At 49.9% G+C, this 24,474-nt stretch overlaps 1 protein-coding gene across 8 annotated transcripts in view; it reads left to right on the top strand.

Moving 5' to 3' along the window:
- Window positions 1-24,474, top strand: part of PSD2 (pleckstrin and Sec7 domain containing 2) — an 89,165-nt gene that overhangs the window by 33,690 nt on the left and 31,001 nt on the right. For 4 of the 8 annotated variants that reach the window (XM_083799298.1, XM_083799299.1, XM_083799303.1 and 1 more), the window contains exons 2-6: window positions 7,482-8,054; window positions 15,010-15,498; window positions 16,392-16,586; window positions 22,331-22,411; window positions 22,974-23,086. In XM_083799298.1, the coding sequence (XP_083655424.1) occupies window positions 7,546-8,054; window positions 15,010-15,498; window positions 16,392-16,586; window positions 22,331-22,411; window positions 22,974-23,086 (1,387 nt within the window). In that variant the 5' untranslated portion in view covers window positions 7,482-7,545. The remainder of the gene's footprint in view (window positions 1-7,481; window positions 8,055-15,009; window positions 15,499-16,391; window positions 16,587-22,330; window positions 22,412-22,973; window positions 23,087-24,474) is intronic. The other 4 variants (XM_083799302.1, XM_083799301.1, XM_083799304.1 and 1 more) reach the window with 3 other exon arrangements.

The raw sequence follows: 24,474 nt of genomic DNA, 5'->3' as shown, positions 1-24,474 counted from the left end.
TAGAGCATTGTCAGAGGTAGAGTGGCCAGAGGAACAGTAAGACTAGAATAGAGAATGGGAAGTGCTGTGACCCTCAAGTTCTGTCCACTTTCCCCTTCATCCTGCCTTGGAGTAGCACCTTTGAAATAATCAGTGCTTGTCTGAGATGCCAGCCCAGCTCTACTCCTGAGCTCATAATCTTCAGCAGAGCTGTTGCAGATGAGCGAGAGCTCAGTGTCATCAGGTAGGAAGTCATGTAAAGAACAGGGGACATCAGTTTGCTGCTGTTCAAATCTTTGGTATGTCCACATCTTCAGTTTGCTACGCAGTGCTGTTTCCCCCATCTCCAGACTGTAAAATACAGAGAAAAATAATCAAAATGCTCAAGGGGGTGGGGAAGCTATTTTATGAGAATAGACTAGGAAGGCTGGGATGGCAATCTGGAGATGAAGGGCTGAGAGGTGACATGATTGAGGTCTTCAAAATCACATAAAAACAAACTGTCAGCCCATGGGAGAAAGAAATGAGGATTTTCACAATGATAATTGTAAAAGTTTTTTATTGTCAATAGTGTTAAAAGGGCAGAGGTCAAAGCAGAGGCATAACAGAGGGGAGTTGTATTTCAAAAAGAAAACAGAGGCAGAACCATGGCTGTAATCTCTCCATCTCTGTATGCGTTTGCCTCCTCAAAGAAACCTTGGTGTATCCCTGCACATACCCTCCATCAGGGTAATGTGTTGCACCTGCATTTTGTAAAACCGAGTGATGAGTTGGGTCACAAAAGCACCAAAGGAGTGACCAATGGAATTTTTAAGCTCTTATAAAACCCAAGCCAGATGCAAGGAAAACAAATGACCATTGGTATTTCCCTCTGAGAAAAGCATAAGGGAATTGTAAGAGGCTGTCTATAAGGGAGAAAGGGACAAGGCCCAGCTGTAGCTATGTATGTAGATGGTATCTGTGCATCTGCATGGCATGGTTTGCATCAAGGAAAAGGGCCAAGCGGGAAACATCTGCTGTTGCATCTTGCTGAATTCTGCTGAAGAGCTCCTCCCACCATGAAAGCTGCTGCCTAAAACTGGTTTTCACTCACAGAAAGAGGATAGAAGGTGTCTTTCTGAAACCAACATGTTGAGAAACCTGCAGCCGCTTTGCAATGGTTTGGGATGGGGTGCCAGGGCACAAAGTGTGCCACAGAGATCCACATTTCATGGTCGTCAACAAACAAGGCATGAGGAGGGTGCCTCCTGCCTTGAGGCTGAAAATAATTTGGAAAGAGCTCGAAGAGCAAGGCTAAGGGTTCCTCACCTGGCAGTCTGAGCATGTGGCACTGGGGAAGTTCCAAGGACAGAGCTCCTGAGATGCTCCTTGTTGGTGTACGCTGTATTCACATTGCACTGAGTGAATCTCATCCTGTGGGGTTTATCACAGGTTGAAGGAGCTGTTCCCCAGCCTCTGTCTGCAGCACCATGAAGCAGAAATTGGTTTCAGGTGATGACTGGCCCGAGTCTGTTCAGGTCCAGGGACTGTTTTGCCTAGAGATGAGGAGGCTCATGGGGGATTTTATCAATGTGTATAAATATCTGAAGGGAGGGTGCACAGAGGATAGAGCCAGGCTCTTCTCAGTGGTGCCCAGTGCCAGGACAAAATCCTGGAAGCTCTTTGCCACCTACAAGTAAGAAAATTACATGAGGTATCAACCGTTTCATGAGACCACACAGACATTTTCTCCTCACGTCTTTTTTTTTGTGTCAGTGGCCTCAGCCATGTCCCAGGTCTCTCCTGCTCCGCACCTCATGGCACAGCAAAACTCAGAGCCAACCCACGATCAGCCCAGCTCAGCATCCTGCCTCTGGGTGGCCAGCAGCAAAACCTTGGGAGGATTAAAAAGGACTGCATGTAGAGAGCCTCATGAAATTTAGCAAAGAAATTTAGCAAAGATATTACTGGATTAACCACAGGCATTGTTACGGACTGGGGGCTGACTGCTTTGGTAGCTGCTCTGCTGAAGACCACCATGAAGATCACCATGTCAGCTGTGTACCTTTGTGGCAGTGAAGGCCAAGTACACATGGGGTTGTGTTAGCAATGCAGCTGGTGGGTTAAGGTAAGAGAGTCTTCCCCTCTGCTCAGGGCTTATGAGACCAAACCTGGACGCCATGTCTGGTTTTGGACCTCCAAGTGCAAAAAAGACATTTACAAACTGAAGCTGCTCTTGGGGATTACATGTGCCTCCAGATGTCAGCTTGGGTGGCACCTGCCTGGCAGCACAGACATCTGTCTTTCCCTTCATGGCAGCTCTCACCACAATGTACCAGGAGAAAATGTGGGCCAGGCCCCAGCCTGCGCAGCGTGCTCACAAAACTGACTCATCTCTGTCAGCACTAGGACCTTGGCAAAGGCTCCCATCACCCCTTCCTGCTACTGCCACCTCCTTAGGTCTGGCAGAGCAAGGGGATGATCTGGGTGAGGCTTTCTCCTACAGTTTTGATGTGCCTTCTGCTCTCTCCCTAGGCATCCTTGTGATGCCAGGGTGAGGACAAAGCCCTCATGATGGACCTGCTGCCCCATTTCTGCAAAGCCCAAGGAAGCAGAATCCTGAGCACTGAAGCAAACCAGGGGTGTAGCAGGGAGCAACCCAGCTCAGTGTGAGGGGAAGCTCGTGCTTGAACAAGCAACAGGATTCTTCTCCAAGCCCTCCGTGTCACAGCAGCCAAGCAGTTACACAAACTGAAGTGGGAGCCTTTCCAGTTCCTAAAGCAGGGAGGAAAATTTAAAATAATCATTTCCCACCAGCCATTCAGCTTCAACAAAAGCTGGGAGACTTCCAGAGCCAGTCCCTGAAAGAGCCGCTGTGTGGTTTCCAACCCCTTACAGAATCAGGGCAAGCTTTTCTTCATCACTGCCCAGCCTCTTTGGGACTGGCACTTTCCTACAGCGGGTGCCAGCCTGGCTTTGCTGGTCCCATCGCCCCAAAGTAGGCTGAGTGTAGATGTCCATGAGTGAGTGAATGCTTCAAGACCAGCAGTGGGCAATTGCTTCCTGGGAGCCCCATCACACTCCCCACCCATGCAGTCAGGGGCAAACCTTGAAGTAGCACTGATGGGGTATTTCTGCTATCCTTTGCCCCACACCAGCCCTGCCCTGGTCTCCTTGTGGCCCAGGGGCCATGCAGGACCCTGAGGCAGAGTGGGCAAGTCGGTGGCTGTGCTGCAGAGCTGTTCTGTGGCACTGGGCACATTACACACACAGGCTGGTGTGGCCAGGAGTCTGATAAATGAAACTAGTAGCTCTCATAACTGCAGTTGTCTTGCTTGGAAATGGCCTACAAGAAAGGGCAGAGAGGCTCTCGCCTCTCTCCCATCTTATGGTAGAAGCACTGAGCCCCAGCTCTGGGAAGAAGACAGGGAAGGGCTATATTTAGCACTAGATCATGGATCTCTTGGCTTCTCCTTGCCTTTCCTACAGCAATAATAGCCTCTTTCCAGTGTGAATCCATGCCCTTCTGCTTATGTGGGCCTTACAGAGCTAATCTGGTCCAAATCATGGAATTGCATCTTAACAGCTGTTAAAATGCATGCTCTCAGCAGAGCCACCTTAGCCGTTGGTGTGAGCAGTCCCAGCCAGGGCATATGCCAGTTCATTCTCTTTTCTTGCCAGCCCCCTTTCTTCGTGTGCTAACCTTTGTTACTTTTGCTGGAGGCTGGGAGCAGTGGACACACATGGGATTCCTGCTCTACCCATGGGACCTAGGAAAGCAGCACTTACTTGAGGGAATGCCCGGGGCTGCAGAAAGGGGAAGGTTCAGTCATGTGAAAATCCACCAGTGCAAACTCGGATATTACCTTCTAGCCCTTACCTGTACAGCTCTTGACCAGAGCACTTTGCAATGCAGAAACATGAAGAAACAAGCAGGGACAAGGGGAACATGCAATAGAAACCATAGTCCAATTCAGTCTCCTGTCTGTCAGGCCATACTGCTTTGGGGAAGTGGAAGGGAGCCCCAGGGCAGCCCTCTGAATCCCAGCCCCTGCGAGGTGCTGCAGTGTGTCCTCTCCCAGTGGCCTGGCTGAAGCTGTGGCTGCTTTTAGCCAGAGGCTGAGCCGTACATTGGTGCTTTCTCAGAGCTAACAGAAAGGCCACCTTTGGTCTCTGTCCAGCACTGAGGGGCAGCTATTTGTTGGGGGCAGGTGTGGGCAGCTCTAACCAGCTCCTCCACTCTTGGTGGTCTTCTGAGTCCAACTGGTGGCATCACAGCACATCTCCCCTTCCCTTTGCCCATGCACATACCTGACACAAGCAGGAAGGTAGTGGTTCACAGATGAGCCCTGCCGCATGTGCTGGCTGATGGGTTTGCAGAGCAGGAGAGACATTCTGCAGCTCATGTGGGACACAGTGGCCTGGCTGCGTGGGCAAGGGCGGAAGGAGTCAGTTAGGGAATCAAGGCATCAGCACGGGCAGCTGGGTGAGTCACAGGCTCACATCCCAGCCATTCCTCTGGAGCTTCTGGGAAGCTTCAGCTACCCATAACCGGGATGTGCTTCAAGTGATTGTCACCACATGCATTAGTCTAGTAGCTAGTGAGTTGCTGAGTAATACGCAGCTCAGCTTGCCTGCACACTACAGCTGCACATGACAGCCTCCCTTCATGTGTGTGCAATGGAGTATGGATCCACACAAGACGTGCACATCTTGGAGGGGTCAGGAGGCTGTGAGAGACACTGCTGGCTTTACTCAGACCAGTGTGCGGGAAGCTGCTGGTATTCCAGTCTGAGCAGCAGTCTCTGCATGCATCCTCCCATGGCTTCCCTGGTGCTTCTTCTCCATCAGGAACTCAGGCCAAGGAAGAGCATGCCTCAGTGTTTAGCTACTGACTCTTCAGCCCTTCTTCCAGACCATAAATATCCCACTTAGACTTCACAGAGGGTAAAACAGAGTAAGCATAATGCAGCAGCTTATGTATAATAACATAAATGTTGATTTACTGATATTAAGAATTGGATTAAAGTTAGGAGGGTAGAATGGACCTCACACTTAGAAAGGTTTGCCAACATTTCTTCTTAGCCCTGTCTCCTAATCACATTTAGGTTCCTGTTTTCTAATTGCTTATAGCTGTGACAAGCTTTAGTTACTAGACCGGAATTTAGCTTGGGTGGTATCTAGTTCCTGCTGAAGTTATTGGAGCAGTAGCAGGTAGGTGGGGAATTTCAGCCCAAACTCCCTGGTTAGTTTTAAAAATTAGAACTGAAAAAAGCTATTCTTTCTATTCAGCTAAGCTGAAAAGAACATTCTTCAGCTCACATCAAGAAAAAGACCAGCAGAGCTTTTCTGGAAAGGTTTCCCCAAAGATTTGAATATTGGTTCTGTGTTGCATGTCTGTATTATACCTTCATTATGCGAAAGTGTTGAAATTTGGATCATGTTAGGTTTCCAGCGTTACTCAAGATTGCAGTATGGTCATGCTCTGGAGGGTCTTGATAGTTTTGTAAGTAAATTCCTTGAAGATACTGCAATGGCTTGGCTCCACTGCCAGTGCATGTGAAGGAAGTCTGTGGGAAGAAGTCAGAAGCCCTTTCTAAGGATTACTCCTGCACTCAGCTGTTGCACTGCCATGGCTGAAAACCAGGGAATACCGGTGTATGCAGAGGGAAGATCATTAGAAGTATTTTGCAAAGAATGAGTCATTCAGCCATGGTATGGGTCTGGGAAACAGCCCGATATGGAGCAACAGCAGGGTGGCAGGAGATCAGTGGGGTTCTCTCTGGCCTGTGCTTCACTTTCTCTGGTCTGTTGGTACAGGCAGGGATCATGCATCTGTTGGAAGAGCCTGGCTGCACCTAGTGTGGTAGGTGGGGATGCTGTGCTCTCTCTGACAGCTGGTGATGCACATGGATGCATGTGGAGAAGAGGTAAACCTGCCTACATTGCCTCAAAGAGGCACCTGCTCCATCTCACATCTGTGGCATGGGCAACTCGAGGAGTGTTTTTCTACAAACCCGTCTGACACAGAGCTCTGAACTCCCCAGCTCACCCTATCTCCTAGCAGCAAGGAACAGGACACAGGGAGGGGCCAGATCCTGGGTCCTGCCTGGGCTTTGCTCCAGGCAAAGTCACCAGGGATTGGGGTTCCCCTTGGGATCTGTCCCACTCAGCCAGCAGCTCAGCACATACCTGCACAGCTCAGTCCATGTCCGGGACACAGTGAGGTGTTTTGGTCCAACCCCACCACTCCTTTGCTCCTTGCCCAGGTGCAGAGGAACCAGCAGGAGGGGACAGGCTGCTGACACTGCCACAGCCTCCACAGGCTGAGGAGTAGTAAGGGCAGAGGCACCTCTTGTTACCAAGAACTACTAGGGCCCTGTACTTGCAAAGCAGTTACTGCTAATGAGAACTGCAGGTCAGCAAGTCAGAGCACCCAGAGCCCATTTTCAATGTCTGAGCATCCTGACACGGGTGATGTGTTATCCCTGGTGTGCAGAGAGGGAAGCTGAGGCAGGGAGGTAAGAAGATCTGCTTGAGACGTGAGATAGGACCAGAACTAGGAGGAGAAACCAGGATTCCCATCTGCTTGCCGTAACCAATAAGGTATGCTTCCTGATGAGGTGAAGACAGACATTGTTTTAAAACTGGCTGTTATCACTCCTCAGCCTGAACACCACACAGAAACACCTGCTTCTGGAAGAGGTCATTTCTCCTGGCACTATGGTCATTGGATTTCAGGTGCAGGGCTTACAATACTTGCACAGCACAGTGGGGCTGTAGCCCATGACTAAGGGCTTATCGAAAAAGCCATTTGTGTCACTTGGTGCAATATAGTGCCCTTCTCTTGCCCTACAGAGAGAGCATCTCATGGGATATTCAGTAAGGATGCTTTTGCTGGAGTTTTAACAGGCAACTACTTCAGCAGTACTTGCGTGTCTGGAAAAGTGTTACTCTGCCAGGGAAGAAGACACTTAGAAATGAGAAGTCAGCAGGGAGAATCACACAGGTTGGCACATGATGGCTGCTTAAATGTGTTTTAAAAAAAAAATCACACCTTTCTCCTATTTCTGCCAGGCCAAGAAACAGGCCCCAGCTTTTGGTGGGCAGAGAGTGCCAGGGAATAGGACCCCAGTCACCAGCCTGGGAAGAGCAGTGGGGCCACATTCCTGTCCCCAGCCCCTGTTTGGGCTGGGCTGTCCAGGGGCTACTGGGGCCTCTGCTTTCTGGAAGGTGGGATGCCTGGCCCCGATGGCTCAGGATCTCAAGGGCAGATTTTCTTCTCCAATCTCACTGTGCTGGGTAACAAGCATTTGTCCTTGCAAGCAACATAACCTTCCCTGCATGACTCCTCCCTGCTTTTACACTGAGGGGTCAAAGCAGGGTGAGGGATACATTTTCCTCTCCACTCCTGTCACTGCAGATGTGGCACTGGCTGTCACCCTTCTGAGCTGCTGTGGACAAGTCAGCATCGTTCAGACATCCCTTCGGGCATTTGTGACGTAGTGTCTTTTCTGTTGTAGGTAGTGCCGCGCCTGAGCTGACCGCGGGGAGAGAGCCTGCAAGCGCTGGGAGAACAAGCGGAATATGAGTGAGAGCAGGCACTTCCCATTGTCTGTGGCATCCTCCAGCGAGCTGCATTCCTCGGGCTCACAGCCTGCTGTGCAAGCCTGCAGCGATGGGGACGAACAGCTTGGCCAGCCTCCGGAGCCTGCCAGCAGGAAGGCCAGCCCCCCGGATGATGCCGAGCCCGGCCAAGGAGCAGATGGGGTGCGCCGGGGCTGTGGGGACAAACATCTGGCAGCCTCTGTGGGCGCCAAGGAGAAGGGACCAGAGGCATACACCCCGAGCGATAGCGAAGGCTGTGTGGGGCCAGCGCTGGACAACGGTGTGGACACAGAGCTCAGTGCGGGTGGGGAGGCGGTGAGGCTGCAGCAGCAGGACAGCAGCGTGCCCAGCCCCAGCAGCGTGGATTCCGGGGAGAGAGGATCCTTGGCTCCAGAGGCACGGATCCAGGCCCTTGGCAAGTTGCACTTGCATGGCTTCCTGGGCTCCTCAGAAATGCTGAGCAGCAATGAGACGGAGGATCAGCTCGGGTGAGTGTGAAGCCATCGTAACACTAGCTTGGCATTGGTTCACGTGTGCCGTTTCCCAGATTTCGTTGGTTTGAGTTCCATTCCTCCCTGTGTAACTCACCAGTTAAAAAAGCTGCAGCTGCTCTCATAGCTAACTGTGTTTTCACTTTTTCTCTCTGGGCTCCTTTCCCTATTGCAAATGCAGAAAAAATGTGATTAGAGACAGTGTCTGCCCCTGATGCACTAAGGTGAAGGAAAAGGCTTAGAGATCTCAAGTGTGCTGAGGGTGATGACTTTTGGGAGCATCCCACTTACAAGTTACAGATTTAGCTGCAGCAGTTGAGGCAGTTTGCTGAGATAGTTTAGGTATCAAGGCAGGGCAAGCGCAATAGCCTGGAGCTGATGGGGAGCCTGGTATGCCCTGAAAGTCCCTGTCAGAATGGCTTGCTCTGGCAGTCCATGGACTAGCAGATCAAAACTTTGCATCCAAGGACCAATTTGTTAGTAAGAGAGGGCAAGACACTGAGCTTTGGTCCCCACTGCACTTGTGGCTGGTGCTACCAGTGCCTGGGTGACGCAAGGATAGCTTGGTTTCTGCTTTGGCTTGAGTGTGCAGCAGGGGGATGGATTGTGCTGCTCCATCTGGGATGTGTGTGATTTAGGATGCTGGGAGGTGAGCAGGGTGTTTGGGAAGTGCTGTGTATTGCTGTGACACAATGAAAGTGGCCACGTGGGCTCATTGTGCCTCAGCCCAGGTGGCCCCACTGATGACCCAGAAGCTGTGTGTGTGCTCGGAGCCACTGCACCAGGTCTGAATGTCCTGCTGGCTTAGGGTATGTAGGCACCAGCATACACCATGTTCCCAGCTGCTGAAATGACCAGGCAGAGCAGTGAGGCCTGCTGAAGAGTCCCCTTAGCATCTGCTTGGAGCAGCATCACTGCATCAGCCCAGCAGGATCTACTCCTCTCACCAAGGACCAGGCACTGATTGCTGGGGCTCAGCAATCCTCACGAGGTTTAGATACTTCTGGTCAAGGCAGTCTTCACCCATGCATCAGGCAAGGTGTAGAAGAGTTTACACTGACCTTTGGTCAGATACACCCCAGATTTGCAGAATTGGCCATCTTCATGTCTGAAGGACCATGGCAGGTAGTCCTCTCCCAGACGCCGTAGTCTGCAGCTGGATGGGTGGCAACTCAGCAGTGTGAGCTGAGAAATATTCCTGTCATCCTGTTCTCAGTGCCTGAGACAGACCAGCATGTGTCATACCTCCGGTCTGTGTCCTCCATACTGACAGCCTGATTTCATGGCAGAAATTTCCAGGCTGGGGGACACTGACCAAAGACAGGGCCTCACTGGGAGCCTCTGCAAGTGCCTAAACCTCCTTGGGGCTCTGCAGGCTGGGGGACTGAGGGAAAATGACTGGTCACTGGGATGAGGTGGGCTTTTTTCCATGCCATTCCTGAGCAGGGATGCTTCCCTTTGTCACCACAAATCACCCAGCAGGCTGGATTGTAGCCACCCAGGGTTAATAGTCACTGCGAACCTTATGGCCTTGTCTACGTACCTTCTTCCCCAACATGAGAGAGATGCCATGAGCAGAGAAGAACAGCAGAGGAGCATGACCTTCTTTGATAGTCCAGGCTGGCAGTGATGATATTGCAGAGAGAAGCCTGAAGGCTATCAAACGGGACTTTAGGGGACTGGGATGATTAGTAGATGGAGCGGGAGTACAGGTGACGTTTTCCTCCATCCCTACAGTGGCAGGGAGGGGTACAGAGAGGACTCGGAAAGCCCACCTGATAAACAGGTGACTCAGAGGCTGGTGCCAACACAGAAATTTTGTTTTTTTTGACCACGGGGTGCTTTACTTGGCACCCGGCCCGCTAACTGCAGATGGGTTCTACTTGTCCCTAAGGGGAAAAGGGATACTAGCGCAGGAGCTGGCAGGGCTCATTGAGAGGGCTTTAAACTGGGTAAGAAAGGGGATGAGGATAAAATAAGACTCATTAGAGGTGTGCCAGGGGAAACAATGTCAGGGCCGGGGGAGAAGGCAATGGCCCAACTGAAGTGCATCTACACTAATGCACGCAGCATGGGCAGCAAACAAGAGGAGCTGGAAGCCATCGTACAGCAGGCTAGCTGTGACTTGGTTGCCATCGCTGAAATGTGGTGGGACCACTCCCATGACTGGAGTGCTGCAATGACTGGCTATAGGCTCTTCAGAAGGGACAGGCAGCACAGAAGGGGTGGTGGTGTGGCTCTCTATGTTAGAGTGTTCTGGTGTTGTGGAACTCGAGACTGGGAATGATAAGGTTGAGTCCCTATGGGTTAGGATCAGCGGGAAGGCCAACAAGGCAAGCATCCTGGTGGGGATCTGTTATAGATAGCCAAACCAGGATGAGGAGACGGATGAGGAGTTCTACAGGCAGCTGGAAGAAGTTGTGAAATCCTCAGCACTTGTTCTCTTGGGAGACTTCAACTTCCCAGATATCTGCTGGAAATACAATACAGCCCAGAGGAAGCAGTCTAGGAGGTTTCTGGAGAGCGTGGAAGATAGCTTCCTGACACAGCTGGTTAGTGAGCCTACCAGGGGAGGTGCCCCGCTAGACCTTCTGTTCATGAACAGAGAAGGACTGGTGGGAGATGTGGTGGTTGGGAGCTGTCTTGGGCAGAGTGACCACAAAATGGTAGAGTTCTCTATTCTTGGCAAAGTCAGGAGGGGGATCAGTAAAACTGCTGTCTTGGACTTCCGGAGGGCAGACTTTGAGCTGTTCAGGACACTGGTTGTCAGAGTCCCTTGGGAGGCAGTTCTGAAGGGCAGAGGAGTCCAGGAAGGCTGGGCACTCCTCAAGAAGGAAATCTTAAAGGCTCCGGATCAGACCATCCCCATGTGCCCCATGAGCCAGCACGGAATAAGACTGGCCTGGCTGAACAGAGAGCTGTGGCTAGAGCTCAGGAAGAAAAAGAGGGTTTATGACCTTTGGAAGAGAGGGCAGGCCACTCAGGAGGACTTTAATGATGTTGCGAGGCTGTGCAGGGACAAAATCAGAAATGCCAGAGCTCATCTGGAGCTCAATCTGGCTACTGCTGTTAAAGATAACAGAAGATGTCTTTAAAAAACGTTTAGATGTAGAGCTTACTGATATGGTTTAGTGGAGGACTTGTCAGTGTTAGGTCAGAGGTTGGACTCGGTGATCTTGGAGGTCTCTTCCAACATAGATGATTCTGTGATTCTTTGATTCTTAAGAGGAGAAGGTGTGACAGGGATGGGATGGGCAAAAGGGGCATTTGAATCACCTCCTGGTCTTAGTCTGGTGTAGGCTTCAGGCTGAGTCGTTTGGTGGGAGCACAGTCTGGAGCATGGCCAGGAGTGTCAGCAGTGCTGGGAAGCTATACAGCATGTGGGCTAACGACAGGCATCCCTAATCCATTGCGTCTGCAGTGTCGAGCAGGCTGCTCAGTAAAAAGCTGGTTGTTTTACCCGAGGCCCCCAGCAAGAAGCAGAAGCACTGTTTCAAGAGGCACAACTGAAGATACTGAAGAGGAAGAAGTCCAAGGCAGGTTGCTACTGCCTGATGATGTCTAGAGAGCCTGGGGAGTCCACCTCCACACAGGATCCACAAGCCCTGTAAGCTACTCTGTCAAGTCTTGGATGTCTGCAAGGCTCTCTGCTGCAAGGGAATCATATTTGCTTGGTTTGTGGTTCCCTGGCAGAGACTGTGAGTTCAAGACAAAGCCATAAGTGGTCAGTGAATGCTGGTGCAGTCACTGGAACTGCAATTATTATAAGGTACTGGGGCATGAATTGGGAGAAGTGGCAGGCTAAGGATTTGGGCCTGATGCAACCTGACTGCACTCTGCATGCACCGACCATGATCTTGTGCTGTGAACATATTGACTTGGATAGAAAATAAGTATTCTGGGAAGCTGGATGCGCAGGGGACAAGATACACTATACCTGAATGCAAAAGTCCATCTGGAAAACTTCAGGGACACAAATGAAATCTGGGAAACCACATATTCTCTGGGATCAGGTTAGCTTGCTGTGTTCAAGCTCCTTTGTACTTTGACCATGTATCCATAGTATGAGTGGCAGAAATGCATGGCTGGGCCAAACTCAGCATGGTCTTTCCTTGCTGTAGCTAACTGCCTGCTGCACTGGTGTTTGTCAATGAGTGGGGGTCATGAGAAACAAAGCTGACAGACATACCAAAGCACTGGGAATTCACTGTCATCCTCCATTGTCTCTGAATTTCCCCAGTCAAGGAGATAAAGCCAAAGCTTTAGTACTTCTACTGCAGTTTGCACTCACTGAATCCTTTTTGCCCCCCTGTCTAGTTTATCCCATAGCATCTAGTGGATGCCAATATACCATTTGTCGAAGTCCCATTTTCTATCACCTTCCCAGGAGCCCCCAACATGGGGCTGATCTCAGGGCACTGCTGATCTCAGGGAATTTGCAGCTCTGCAGTCAAACTGAGAGCTTCACTGGTGGTTGATGTTCTCTGATTTCAGCCCTGTAAAATCATGCAAAAAGTCAAACTGATAAATATAGGAATCCCCACATTTGGCTTGTAAGATGTGCTTAGTACCTGCAGGTTTGTGACTGCTGCCTTTGCCCAGACTTTTCCTCACATGTCAATATACAGCCAACAAGCATTTCAAATTTCATTAAACAAAGTTTCAGAAGAACTTTGCAGAAGGCCTGCAGCGCACAGGCAAGAAAGTCCTAATTGCCATCATGTCCTCTGATTGGCCTCCCTACTCCACCAACACAGCAAACTAGGTTCTACTTTATTACAACTAATTAACCAGTGAGAATTGAAATGTAAACAACTCAGTGCATAAAAATCCAGTAAGGTTCAGTTGCAATAATAACCAAATGCATTGCTCTGCATGCCTTGCCATAAGCAATAAAACACCATTTCAGAGATGACTGGGAAAAGCAGCACAGGCAATTAGGTACAATGTTACTTCAATAGACAGAAGCTTGTGATTACAATACAAATAAATATATGGCTCCTTACTTAAGTAAAGCAATTGCCTTCCCCGCTGTGTAATACACAACAGTTCCCTGTGGGAGGTTCATTCATACAAGTGAGGTCGTACCTTGTCTCCCACCCTAGCCCAGCTTTGTTGAATTAAATGCAGGCACTGCTCCTAGGCTGGTCTAAGCTGTTGGAAGCCTGTCTTCCCTTGGGGAGGGTCTTTTCTGGGACCACTCAGGGAGAGATGTGGTGTGCGGGACTTGTGTCCGTTGGTGCTGGCAGGCTCGTCAGCATTCACTGACCCATCCTCTGCCATGGCACCTGCCCTGGTCTCTACCCTTCGTCCCACACAGGAGACTTCGCTGGGGCATTTGTAGGGACACAGGTCTTCTGACTTCGTTGCCTCCTATAGGAGTTTGGGCTGGAAAATAAAAGGGAGTAGTTCCAAGAAGTTGGGCAATGGGTCAGGCTGCCAAGATAGGTCTGTAATTCCCACCACTGGCTGCAATTAAGCCTGTAAAATCCTTCTTGTTACAGGGGTATAGAGTTTCTAAAGTTCCTCCTGCTTTGTGGAGGGTGGAGACCTGTTCTGTACACAAAATCATGTCCAGGCTTTTCAGTTCAGCCTTCAGGGATGAATGGATTTGTAAAGACAAGCAGTTCTGAGGATGAGGAGACCCCAGGCTGCAGTAGTCTGAGGAGCTGATGCTGTCTGTGTCATTTCTGCTTATGTCTGGTTTGCTGTGTGGCCAGCTCTGGTGATCTGGGTGACAGTTTTCTTAAAGCCCTGAGCTCCTGGAATCAAGAGATTATTTGGCTGTACATATTCATGTAAGATTTTAGGCCATACAGTCATAGAGTTAGGTTTGTGAACAGCAGCTCTAAGAGCTCAGACACCAGAAATGACTTTTCAGAGGGTGCGAGAACTTGTTTGTCAAAGCCTGTCAGGCCTCACGCATGGAGTGCAGGCCGTGCATTGTTGTCTCCCTCCTTGTGCTGCCCTTCAGGTGGGCCTGCCCTGCTCCCTGGTGTGCCACCCTGGTGTGCCAGCACTGCCTGTTCCTGCCACAGCTCACCACGCAGCTGACCTGGCATCCAGAATCACAGAGAAGGGAAGACAGGAAGGAGTATCCACTTACTTCAAAGGAACCTGAGCTTCTTGGCTTTCCTGAACATAGGTGCATCAGTGAGCATGGAGAGATGTGCCTACACACAGGCAGCACAGGGCAGTCCTTCAGCAAACAGTAATGCCTTGCGCAGGTTCTCTCCTGGAGTCATGAATCAAGGCCTGATAGTCCACAGCAGCTTCTCCAGCCTTCCTCCACAGAGCTGCTGAGGGAAGTACTTTTTCCATCCAGCAGTCTGTCCACAGTCTATCTGTAAAGCAGCATGGAGACTCCCCTGTTTGGGTGTGTACGCGTCCCCTTGTACATCCTTCTCGGTGGAGAAAAAATAGTATTTCTAGTGTGCCCTGCACTTCTGGGCTGCGTTGCCTGAGAAAAAAGGCTCAAGGCACTCTAAAAGCTTCTGTTTTTCCTCTGCTATAAAGGGAGCAAGCTGCCAACATTTGCTGCCAACATCCAGTTATATGACTTGATCTCAATTTTTAAGGACTTTCAAGGTTTTGAGGTTGCCAGAATCAGAGCACTTGAAGGGAAAGAGAACCTAGAGATTAAATCCATTCTGGCAGTTGGTCCAGTCACAGGTGTCAGGCACCACTGTAACCAGTTCAGAGATCTGGCTTTTTACTGGGGCTTGACCATGATTGCCCGGGTCCCTGGGATTGCTCATTGTAAAGCTCTACCTTCCTCAGCTCTGGAAACTTGTAATAAAACTGGGAACACAGCAGGTTATACCACAGAAAGCTCCTAAGGGCCTATAATCACAGAATCTATTTTTGCCTCTTCTCCTGCCCCCTAGCTCCAAGTTGAACAGTTCAAGCAATTACTTTGACAGTATTTTCTACATCTTTCCTTTTGGTACAGGTTTGCTGCTGGAAATGCCAAGCTGAGCTGTAGTGAGGACGACAAGGAACATTTTCAATTCAAAGACATCAGGGATGGATTCAGCTCAACCTTTGAGAAGATTGTTGAGTCTGACCTAATGAAGGGCACATACTACAGCAGCTTGGACTCTCTGGATGTCCTCTCTCTCACAGACGAGACAGACAGCTGCGTCAGTTTTGAGGCCCCACTCACACCATTGATCCAGCAACGAGTCAAGGAAAGCCCAGAGCTCTTGGAACAGAAACTGGTGGCCCAGCAGAGAGAAGCCCTTCACCACATGGCTGCTGATAAACAAGAGCAGGCAGCAGTAAAGCCAGTGGAGGGGGATTTTGGGAGCCCTCTCAGACACTCGATTACTAGCAGCAGGTCAGAGAATGTGCTGAGCCGTTTGTCTTTGAAGAATATCCCAAATGGGTTCCATGTGGAAAGTTCAGAGGAAGAAGCAACCAAGATCATTAACTCCATCAGGTAAGGCAGGCCTTGAATTCCTTGGGCAAAGGGAATTGTCCTTGTCTTACAGGGTCCCAGCCCAGGAGCAAGCCTCAGAGAATGTAATAGAGGTGGCGATGCTTTTTTTTTTTTTTTTTTTTCCCTTGTGCCTCCTCACATGTGCTGTCATGGTGGAGAGGCCAAACACCCACAGGACAAACTTTCATCTGGCTGCTCAAAAATCCCATCTGCTCTTAAGGCAGGCAAAGCCGGAGCTGTTCTAGGCAGACCACTGAAATCTGCAAAAGCTCGTGGCAGGTAAGAGTTAGTCAGATATACTCCCAAATGTGCTCAAGGTTTCACTTAGGTGACCCTGTAGAGGCTTCCCCAAGAGCTCTTCTGCAGACAGTGAGGAGATCAGTGGAGATGTCACCCTCTGAGCCAGCAAATAATAAACCCATATCCTCAGCAAATAATCTAACCCTAAAAGCATATCATCTGTTCCTTAAGTCTCCTGAATGTCAACAGCTATAAAAAAGCTTGGTATCCCTTAGACATCAACCAGATGGATCTACACTTCTGTCAGTCTCTGTATCCATTCAGGACAACTTTCTATATCAGTGGCAAGAGAGGAACTTTAAAACGGTGTTGGGTCTCCTTGTTTTGAATGGATGTGACATCATTTCTTAGTGAGGAGTCAGTTTCTCTTTCATCTCTTTCCTAAAAGTTTGAAATGAATCTGTACTATTTTGAATGCATCAAAATGCATTTCTTTTGACCTGAAATGAAAGAGGTTTTGTCCAATGTCCTGTTCACAAATGTGTTTTCATGCTTTTTGTTTGGGACAAGAAGAAATCAAAATGTGTTATTTTCCACGGGTTTCATCAAATTGCGTTGCTGCTCCTTGAATCTTGTTTCTTGTTTCTGTGTAGCGATGCCAGCTTGAAAGATGCCCTGTCAGACTCTGACTCCGACATGGGCAGCACGGAGCAGCTTGACCAGGGAAGCACAGACACCTTGGCAAATGGCTGCAGGGCAGACAGTGAGGCTGCAAAGAGGCTGGCCAAGCGCCTCTACAACCTCGAAGGGTTCAAGCGCTGTGATGTGGCACGCCAGCTTGGGAAGAAGTAAGTGGGGCTTTGGAGTGCAGCCAGCCTGGCCAAGCAGTTGACAGAGATGGCAGCACTGAATCGGGCTGTCAGAAACACAGCTGTGGTGGGGAGGGTCCATGGGAGCATGGTGAACAGGACAAACACAGAAAGGGACAAGCCTACTGTTACGAGGCCTTGCTGGTTCATGTCAGGGCCACTTGAGATCTTCCCAGTTGAAACTGGTCCAAGACCAATGCCCTTGCAATTTGATTCCTACAAGTTGTTTGCATGTATTGGGCATTAATTGCCACAAGCTGCAGTTGCTGCCTGCCAGAACAAAGAGTTTCCTGCATTTGGAAGAGGCCCAGCAGGACACCTAAAGCAATCCCCAGGCTGAAGAGTTTTGGATCTTGACCTTCCTGTGTTTAACTGGAGCTCCTGGGAGTGTGGTGGCAATGAGAGTCTGTCTCAGTGGGACAAGGCAAATGCCCTGTAACATCTTTGCCCTGCCATTCCCCAGGGTTTTCATGTCTGCACCCCAAAATCTTGCTGCAGTGCCTCCTGACCCAGTCTGTGTAGACAGTGTGAACCCACAAGGGTTTGATGGAGAGACAGTTGCACAACAGAGATCCAGGCCCTTCAGCTGGTAGATTGGCATGGGGAAGGCAAAAGGGAAATAGAAGTGTTTATTCGTATGCCGGAGAGTTACAGTGGTTTCTAAAAGACAGGGCAATAGTAACAAACAAAACAGTAACATATGACTTTAGGATGCCAGTGGGTATGAGGACACCAATCCCCAGAATATTTCTCCTGGATAAAATATAACGTGTTGCTGGTTTTTTGTACGTTGTTGAAATGGCCTGCTGTCTAGATCAGCAGGACACAACTGTCCCTCTGCAAATACCCAAGCTTCCAATACTGAGAATGGTCTATAGCTCAGCTTGGTCCTGGGAAGGAGGGAGCCCATGAGTGATCTCCTAGGGAAACTTTTTATATCACCTGACAGCATTCTCATTTGCCTCTTTGGTTCTTATAGCAGGTACATATCGGGTTTCCGCCGCCTTAGGCCTAGCATCTGTCTTTCTTGCAAATCTGCCACACCAGCTGTCTGAGTGGGGCAGTTTCAAACAATGATTCTCTGGGGTGCATCTGAGTGTGCCTCTTTGCTTATTTCTGCAGTCCTCCTTCTACCCGTCATCCTCACCTTGGGAAGCTGTTTGGTGATCCACATCTGGGACTTGACACAGCCTTTAAAAGGAAACAACTTGTGTTTTGATCAGCTGAGTTTTTGACACCTGGATCATTTCCTAGCACAAAACCTGGATAGATCTGCAGGCTTTTGGACCAAGCAGGTGGCTTTGTGGAGTAGGAAAGGAAGAAGGATGGGAATAGGTATATTTTAAGCTAGTCTTGCTCACTTAAGACAAAGTAGGACCAACCTACATTTGTGGGAACAGGGTACATTTAAGTGATGGTTGGGAGGGTTGTTTGAAAAGTAAAAATTTCATTTTTAGGCTTTTCAGCTCCTCTTGACCCTCGCCCCTTTTTTTTCTTTGTGAGTATTGGCAATTTTCTCAAAAGCAACCCCCCCCCCAAAAAAAAAAATTCATCATTGTCAAGCAAGTAGACAAGGCTTGATGAACAAGGAAATAGAGGTTGGGTATCTCCAAATAGCGTCTTCCCAGCTGACAGGATTATGCGATGTTAACTCTAAATCTAGAAATTATCTTTGTCAAGAGCATGCATTTCAGCAGCTGAGTTCTACATGGAAGATCCTTGTTGCTGGATTTGTCTGTGTCATCATCTCAGCTCTATTACTACCCCCAGACACATATCTCTTGCTGGACAGAGGTTGACGTGTTTCAGGTGCCAGACCACAAAGATGGCAGCACCAAGCACTTACATGCAAGGTTTCCGAACAGACTGCTGTGCTCGCAAACCCATGCAGGCAGCAAAGGAGCAGGCAGCAGCATGCAGAGTTGCAGCATTGCAGCACATGAAGAACCAGGGCTCTGTCAGAGTCCCATCAGCAGCACAGCCTGGCCATACAGCCTGCTTCTCTCCTGTGGAGATTAGGTGAATTTTACTGAACCAAGCTTTTTATGGAAACTCTTTTTTTTTTTTTTTTTTGATCCAGGTGGCTGTGGCACAATAAGAATCTTGGAAAACAGAGGTGTAGCTCTGGTAGGACAGTGTGATTCAGTGCAGTAAAACAGCACATGATGCACCCATGTGCAGCCATGCAGGAATGAAACTGGGAGAAAAGGCCAGGACTCCTGTGTCACCCTGGAGGTGGCTTGTGACCCAGACAGGTCAGTAATCACTCCTGGTGCCTGGACCTTCCCAAACCAGGGAGAGGGAGGAAGCATCAGACAGGGTTCTAAGATGAGTGGTCTGTAGAAGGTGTATGCACAGTGCAGTCACCAACCACAGGATGATAGACTTGTTTCAATGGAAAACCCATTGCTGTTCTTGCAGTGATGTCTCTGACATATCTGAGTAGCACTGGTGGAAGTGTCACCCATTCCCATGGGAGAAGCTGGGACAGCACAGAGAGAGGGAAGACAAATTATTGAACAAAGAAACTGGAGCAGGCTTCTAAGCCCACCTTAGAGGAGGCCATGGGCTTGCCATGGCCAGTATTAGAGCTCTGTGTCACAGGCATGCCTAGGGCACATTGACTTGGTCTGGAGCTCGGGGAAGAGGGGCGCCCCTGGCTAGACAGAGGAGTTTATTGCTTCCTAGGGGCTGGCTGCCTTCAGGTGCCCTGCAACACCATCTGGTTTCCTTGGCAGAGTCAGCAGTCTCTGCCTGGAGCTTCTCAAAGGAGAGGGACCAGGTGAGGCACATGGAAAGGTGTGATGGGCTGGGGAGCTGCTGGCACTACAGAAGCTGTCATAGATCACTGTTTGCCAGGCTTTCTGGGTCGTGAGGGTCGTGAGTCCTGGCCATCAGCAAGACCCGGTGAACTGAAGGATAGGCAGTGAGCCTGCCTGCCCTCCTGGTCTGCCCTGGTGGGAGAGTGAGGTGAAAGGGAGCTCCCACCCACCTTCATCCTGCCTGACTACAGATCTAGTTAGGAATGCACATTAGGGTGTAGCTCCCAGAGTAGGCCTTGGAGACACCTCAAGAGCAATTCAGTCCACCCAAGATTTGTGCAGGGCTGTAGATGTGCTGCTGTCTTTTGATTTTATAGAGCATTGGTCCTTCATGCTCAGCTTGAGGTTAAGTGGGAGATTGCCTTGTTCTCCCGTTGATTGCTCCAGTGCAGCAGTGTGTGACAGTCTTTGCTGTATGCACAGTGCCCAGAGTGCCCAAGCAGATTCCCAGAAGATCTGGCAAAGGGTGTCCAGGCAGAAGGAATCAGAGCTTTTCTTCCATGAGACTGTAGGATCATACTTGTGAGGTGGGACCTGACCTGTGGAAGGGAGAGCACTGGCTATTTCCCAGCACTGACACAGCCAATGTATGAGGCCTTCTGCAGGCTTAGAGCTGAGAGGATCCCAGAGGAGGCCTGGGGCTTGCTTGGCTCTGTTGGTTCTTTGGCACAAGTGAAGATGTTGTGACATCTCCTTTCACAAGCATGTGGTCATTTTTGGCTTCTCAAATCACCCTGTTACGAAGTTCCAGGATAAGAGGAGAAGTTTCCACAGGAAGCTGGCAAGAATCCACACACTGATTATTGCAGTACTGCTTCAGACAGACTTACCTGGGCTGTCTATGAGGCCATGAGGCCGTGTTCTTTCTCAGAGATAGCAACCCCAAATGGTAAGATTGTTTTATGATCATGAGGCCCTGTGGCTTCAGACAACAATGAAATGGTGGCCTGCACACACTTCAGCACTGATACTTACATCCTGCCTCTCAAAACTCAGCCTGGACCTCTCCCTTGGAGCTGACACACCTCTCTGTCTGATTCCAAACAGCATCCACCCCAGACACTTTACAGCATCAACCTCACTGTGGAAGATAAAACAATACTGCTGGAAAAGCAACGAGAGCAGTGAGTTCTGCCTGTAACATGTCTCGGAGTGAAACTGGATGTGCAACACTTAGCAAGCAATATGATTTTCATTTTGTGGGGAGAAGGAAAATGAATTACATATTGGCAAGGGTGATCATAGAATCATAGAATCATAGAATGGTTTGGGTTGGAAGGGACCTTAGAGATCATCTAGTTCCAAACTCTTTGCTATGGTCAGGGACACCATCCACTAGGTTAGGTTGCTCAAAGCCCTGTCCAGCCTGGCCTTGAACACTTCCAGGGATGGGGCATCCACAGCTTCTCTGGGCAGCCTGTTCCAGTGCCTCATCACCCTCTGAGTAAAGAGTTTCTTCTTCATATCTAATCTATGTATACCCTTTTTTTAGTTTAAAACTATTAATTCTTGTACACTCCCTGACAAAGAATCCCTCCTCGTCTTTCCTGTAGGTAATGGAAGGTCGCAATAAGGTCTCCCAAGACCCTTCTCTTCTCCAGGCTGAACAACCCCAACTCCTTCAGCCTGTCTTCGTAGGAGAGGTGCTCCAGCCCCTTGATCATCTTTGTGGCCCTTCTGTAGACCCATTCTGATACATCCATGTCTTTCTTGTGCTGGGGGACCCAGAGCTGAATGTAGTACTGCAGGTGGGATCCCGTGAGAGCAGAGCAGAGAGCGAGAATCACCTCCCTTGCCCTGCTCTCCACACTTTTGATGCAGCCCAAGGTACAGTTGGCTTTGTGGGCTGCAAGCCCACACTGCCGGCTCTTGTCGAGCTTCTTGTCAACCAATACTCCCAGGTCCTTCTCCTCAGGGCTGCTCTCGATCCATTCTCTGCCCAGCCTGTATTTATGCTTGGGATTGCCCCAGCCCAGGTGCAGGACCTTGCACCTGGTCTTGTTGAACTCCATGAGGTTTGCACAGGCCCACCTCTCAAGCCTGTCCAAGGTCCCTCTGGATGGCATCCCTTCCCTCCAGTGTGTCAACCTCACCACACAGCTTGGTGTCATCCGCCAACATCGACCAATCCCACTGAATTGAGACCATCTACCATTTTGTGCCAGCATTCATTAATCATCCTTGCAATTCTGCCACCTGAGTTGTGCAGATAGAAGAACTTAATATCACCCATTCTGGCTTTAAAAGCAAGAAGTTTCCAAGCATCCTTCAAAATCTCCAAGTATCCTCCTTCACCCCTGGAGAAGCACTTAAGGGCTAGTGGGGCCAGGATCTCCACTGAGATCTCCTGCACCTTGGCTGCTCCAGTACCCCAGGAGCATCCATCTGACATGTGAGCTAGTGTGTCTGAGGGTGGGATTGCAAAAAGATGGAAAGCGAGGTGCTGTGGTGAGAGTGAGATGGGAGCCAATGTGGGGTGGAGAGCAGGAATATTGCAGTAGGATTAGGGGACACATCCAGCAATGGGAGAGGACGAGGTAAGAGAGAAGGCACTAGGCATCCTTATGGCCTCCTCCCCAGGCTGTGTGTCCCTGGCTGGTTTGGGTGGAGGAAGCTCTGCCTGGCCAGCAGCATGGCAGAGGGGTGCACCGAGGGCATGTACCCCTCATTCTCAGGTTTCTAAGGCTGGCAGCTGCAGTGCTAGACTGTGGGCATTTCAGGGCCCTTTGGAGGTCTTCCAGTAGCCTTTCAGTCTGGGAGAAAGTCCTCCTGGGTCTGGGATCATGTCTGCAGTGTCATACTGGGAGTTTGGGCTGGCCAGGAGGCAGCAATCTGCTGTTCTCTTGTAGACAGTGTCTTCTTCCCTGATGAAAGGGCTGACTACTCCCTCTTTAATTACAGTAACGAATTTAGCAAGTTGGTAGCAGAGGAGTATCTCAGCTTCTTTGACTTCACTGGCCTGACCCTTGACAAAGCACTCAGGTGAGCTGGTCTCTTGGCACTCCCGCGTCCGGGCTGGCCAGAGCAGAGTACTGTGGTGGGTTTCTCCTCTGGGCTTCCCAACTCCACAGAGGCTGTCTGTGCAACAGGAGCAGGGACTGGGGGGAGCTCTAGGTTGTCATTTAATTTTTACTTTGGTGTCATGTTTGGCACAAAATACTGCCACCAAAAGTGGTATTTAACAGGAGGGCCCATAACCTGCTTCCCCATGGTGGAGAGCAGCTTTCCCAGGAATCCTGTTCTGTACAAACTCAGAGCAAGTGGGATCAACTTCTGCCCATTGGAATGGACAACCCATCCTGTTGCCATTGAGCCAGAGGTGGGTCAGATCTCAGCTGACAGCATGTTTCCCTGCACAGGTCAGAGCTGGCTCCATAGAAACCCTTTGCACTGCACCTGCTGGGGCCCAGGGGTGCACAGGCTGGGGGGAGGACAAAGGCTTTCCTAGCCGCTCTGAGGATCCCCTTTCCACCTCTCTCCTTAGTGTGGGTGCTTCCCAGCAGATTGATCCATGACATCTTTAAGTATCATTTTCTCTTTGCAGGACGTTCTTGAAAGCATTCCCACTGATGGGAGAGACTCAGGAGCGGGAGCGGGTGCTGATTCACTTCTCCCGGCGATACTGCCAGTGCAACCCAGAGGAGAGCACTTCTGAAGGTACCACTTCCCTTCCCAAGCTCTGCTGTGGCACTGCTGCACGCTCACAGTGCACCTGTGTCACAGAGCCTGCACATAAAGTGAACCATCCACATCTTGAGTAGCAACCACTGGCCAGACCAGGCCGCAGCTTATTCTTCCTCTGGGGTGCTGCCCTGCTGACCAGCCCTGCCCTGGGAGGGTCTGGGGACACCAGGCACTGTACAGACCTCCTCGGGAGAGTCCTGTGTGTCCCCTCAGGGTATGATGGTCTGAGTGTGGGCTCCCAGTAACAGGCACACGCAAGTGCAGGTGAGCTGTGATGAAGGTAAGCTCCTCAGCTGTGACCTGGCTTAGTGGCTGTGCTTTGCCCAGCACCAGGGGAGGGAGGGAGTGGTCCTCAGGGGTAGTGAGTTACTGCAACCGTGGCTTGCAGAGTGGTATTGGCTCAGCCCAAATTCTCGTCCATTGAAAGAGGTACAGCTGAATAGAAGACATTTCCATACAGATTGAGAAAGACTATTGGCTTGCTATGCACTGGGGTTACATTCTTTGCTCTCTACTGTGTGCAGCAGGGGAAAGCAGAGCTGGATAAAATCCTGGGCCCACTGGAATTGTGTATTTTGTTAGTCACTTTCACAGTCCTTCTCCATTTTTTTTAATAGAGATACTTTCTTCTGTTTTTTTTTTCTTTCTTTTTTTTTCTTCTTGATTGTTTGTTTGTTTTAATGGAAAAGGTCATTTGGAGTACACATGTACATGTGCACGCATCCAGACCTGAGCACACTCCAGTTCACGTTTACATGAATATCTTTGCACATCTGCTTACATGCATCTCAAAATACCCCCATGGGTGAAAATCAGGCTGCTGAGCAGATCTCAGCCAACCTCACAGAAGTGCTGGTTGCTCCTACTTCACCCTCTCCAGCATGGAATATAGCAGTTGGACATGAGAGATCCTGCTTGTCTCTGCCTTGCAGGCTCCCCAAGGAGCAGCAGTGCCTTGGGTCACACAAACTCTCCAGTTCTTCTGCCAGGCTAACTGAACACAAGCTATTCTCAAAACAGAATGACCTCTTCACTTTTCTTTGTGGTATCTGAATAAAGTATAGGCTTGCATTTCATTTTCCTATGTTTGCTTTACACACATTTCTGTGATGTTCTCTCCCACTGATCCAAAAAGGACCTTCCTCTGGGAAGGGTCCTCAACCTCTAGACATTAAGCTGCAGGTTAAGCTTTCATGGCTCTTTTCCCAGAAGTGATTTCAGCGGTCATCCCTAGCTGAAATATCCCAAATGGCCAATCCTGACTTCTCTTCACCACCTTCCCCCAGAAGTGATCCCCAATTCTATGGCATCCACCTCCTACCCCTATAGACAAGGGCCTTGGGATCCTTTCTCCCCTTCTG

Source organism: Anser anser, assembly GCF_964211835.1.
Source record: "Anser anser genome assembly, chromosome: 14".
Classification (NCBI taxonomy): Eukaryota; Metazoa; Chordata; class Aves; order Anseriformes; family Anatidae; genus Anser; species Anser anser.
This window is presented reverse-complemented; position numbering and strand designations above follow the sequence as displayed.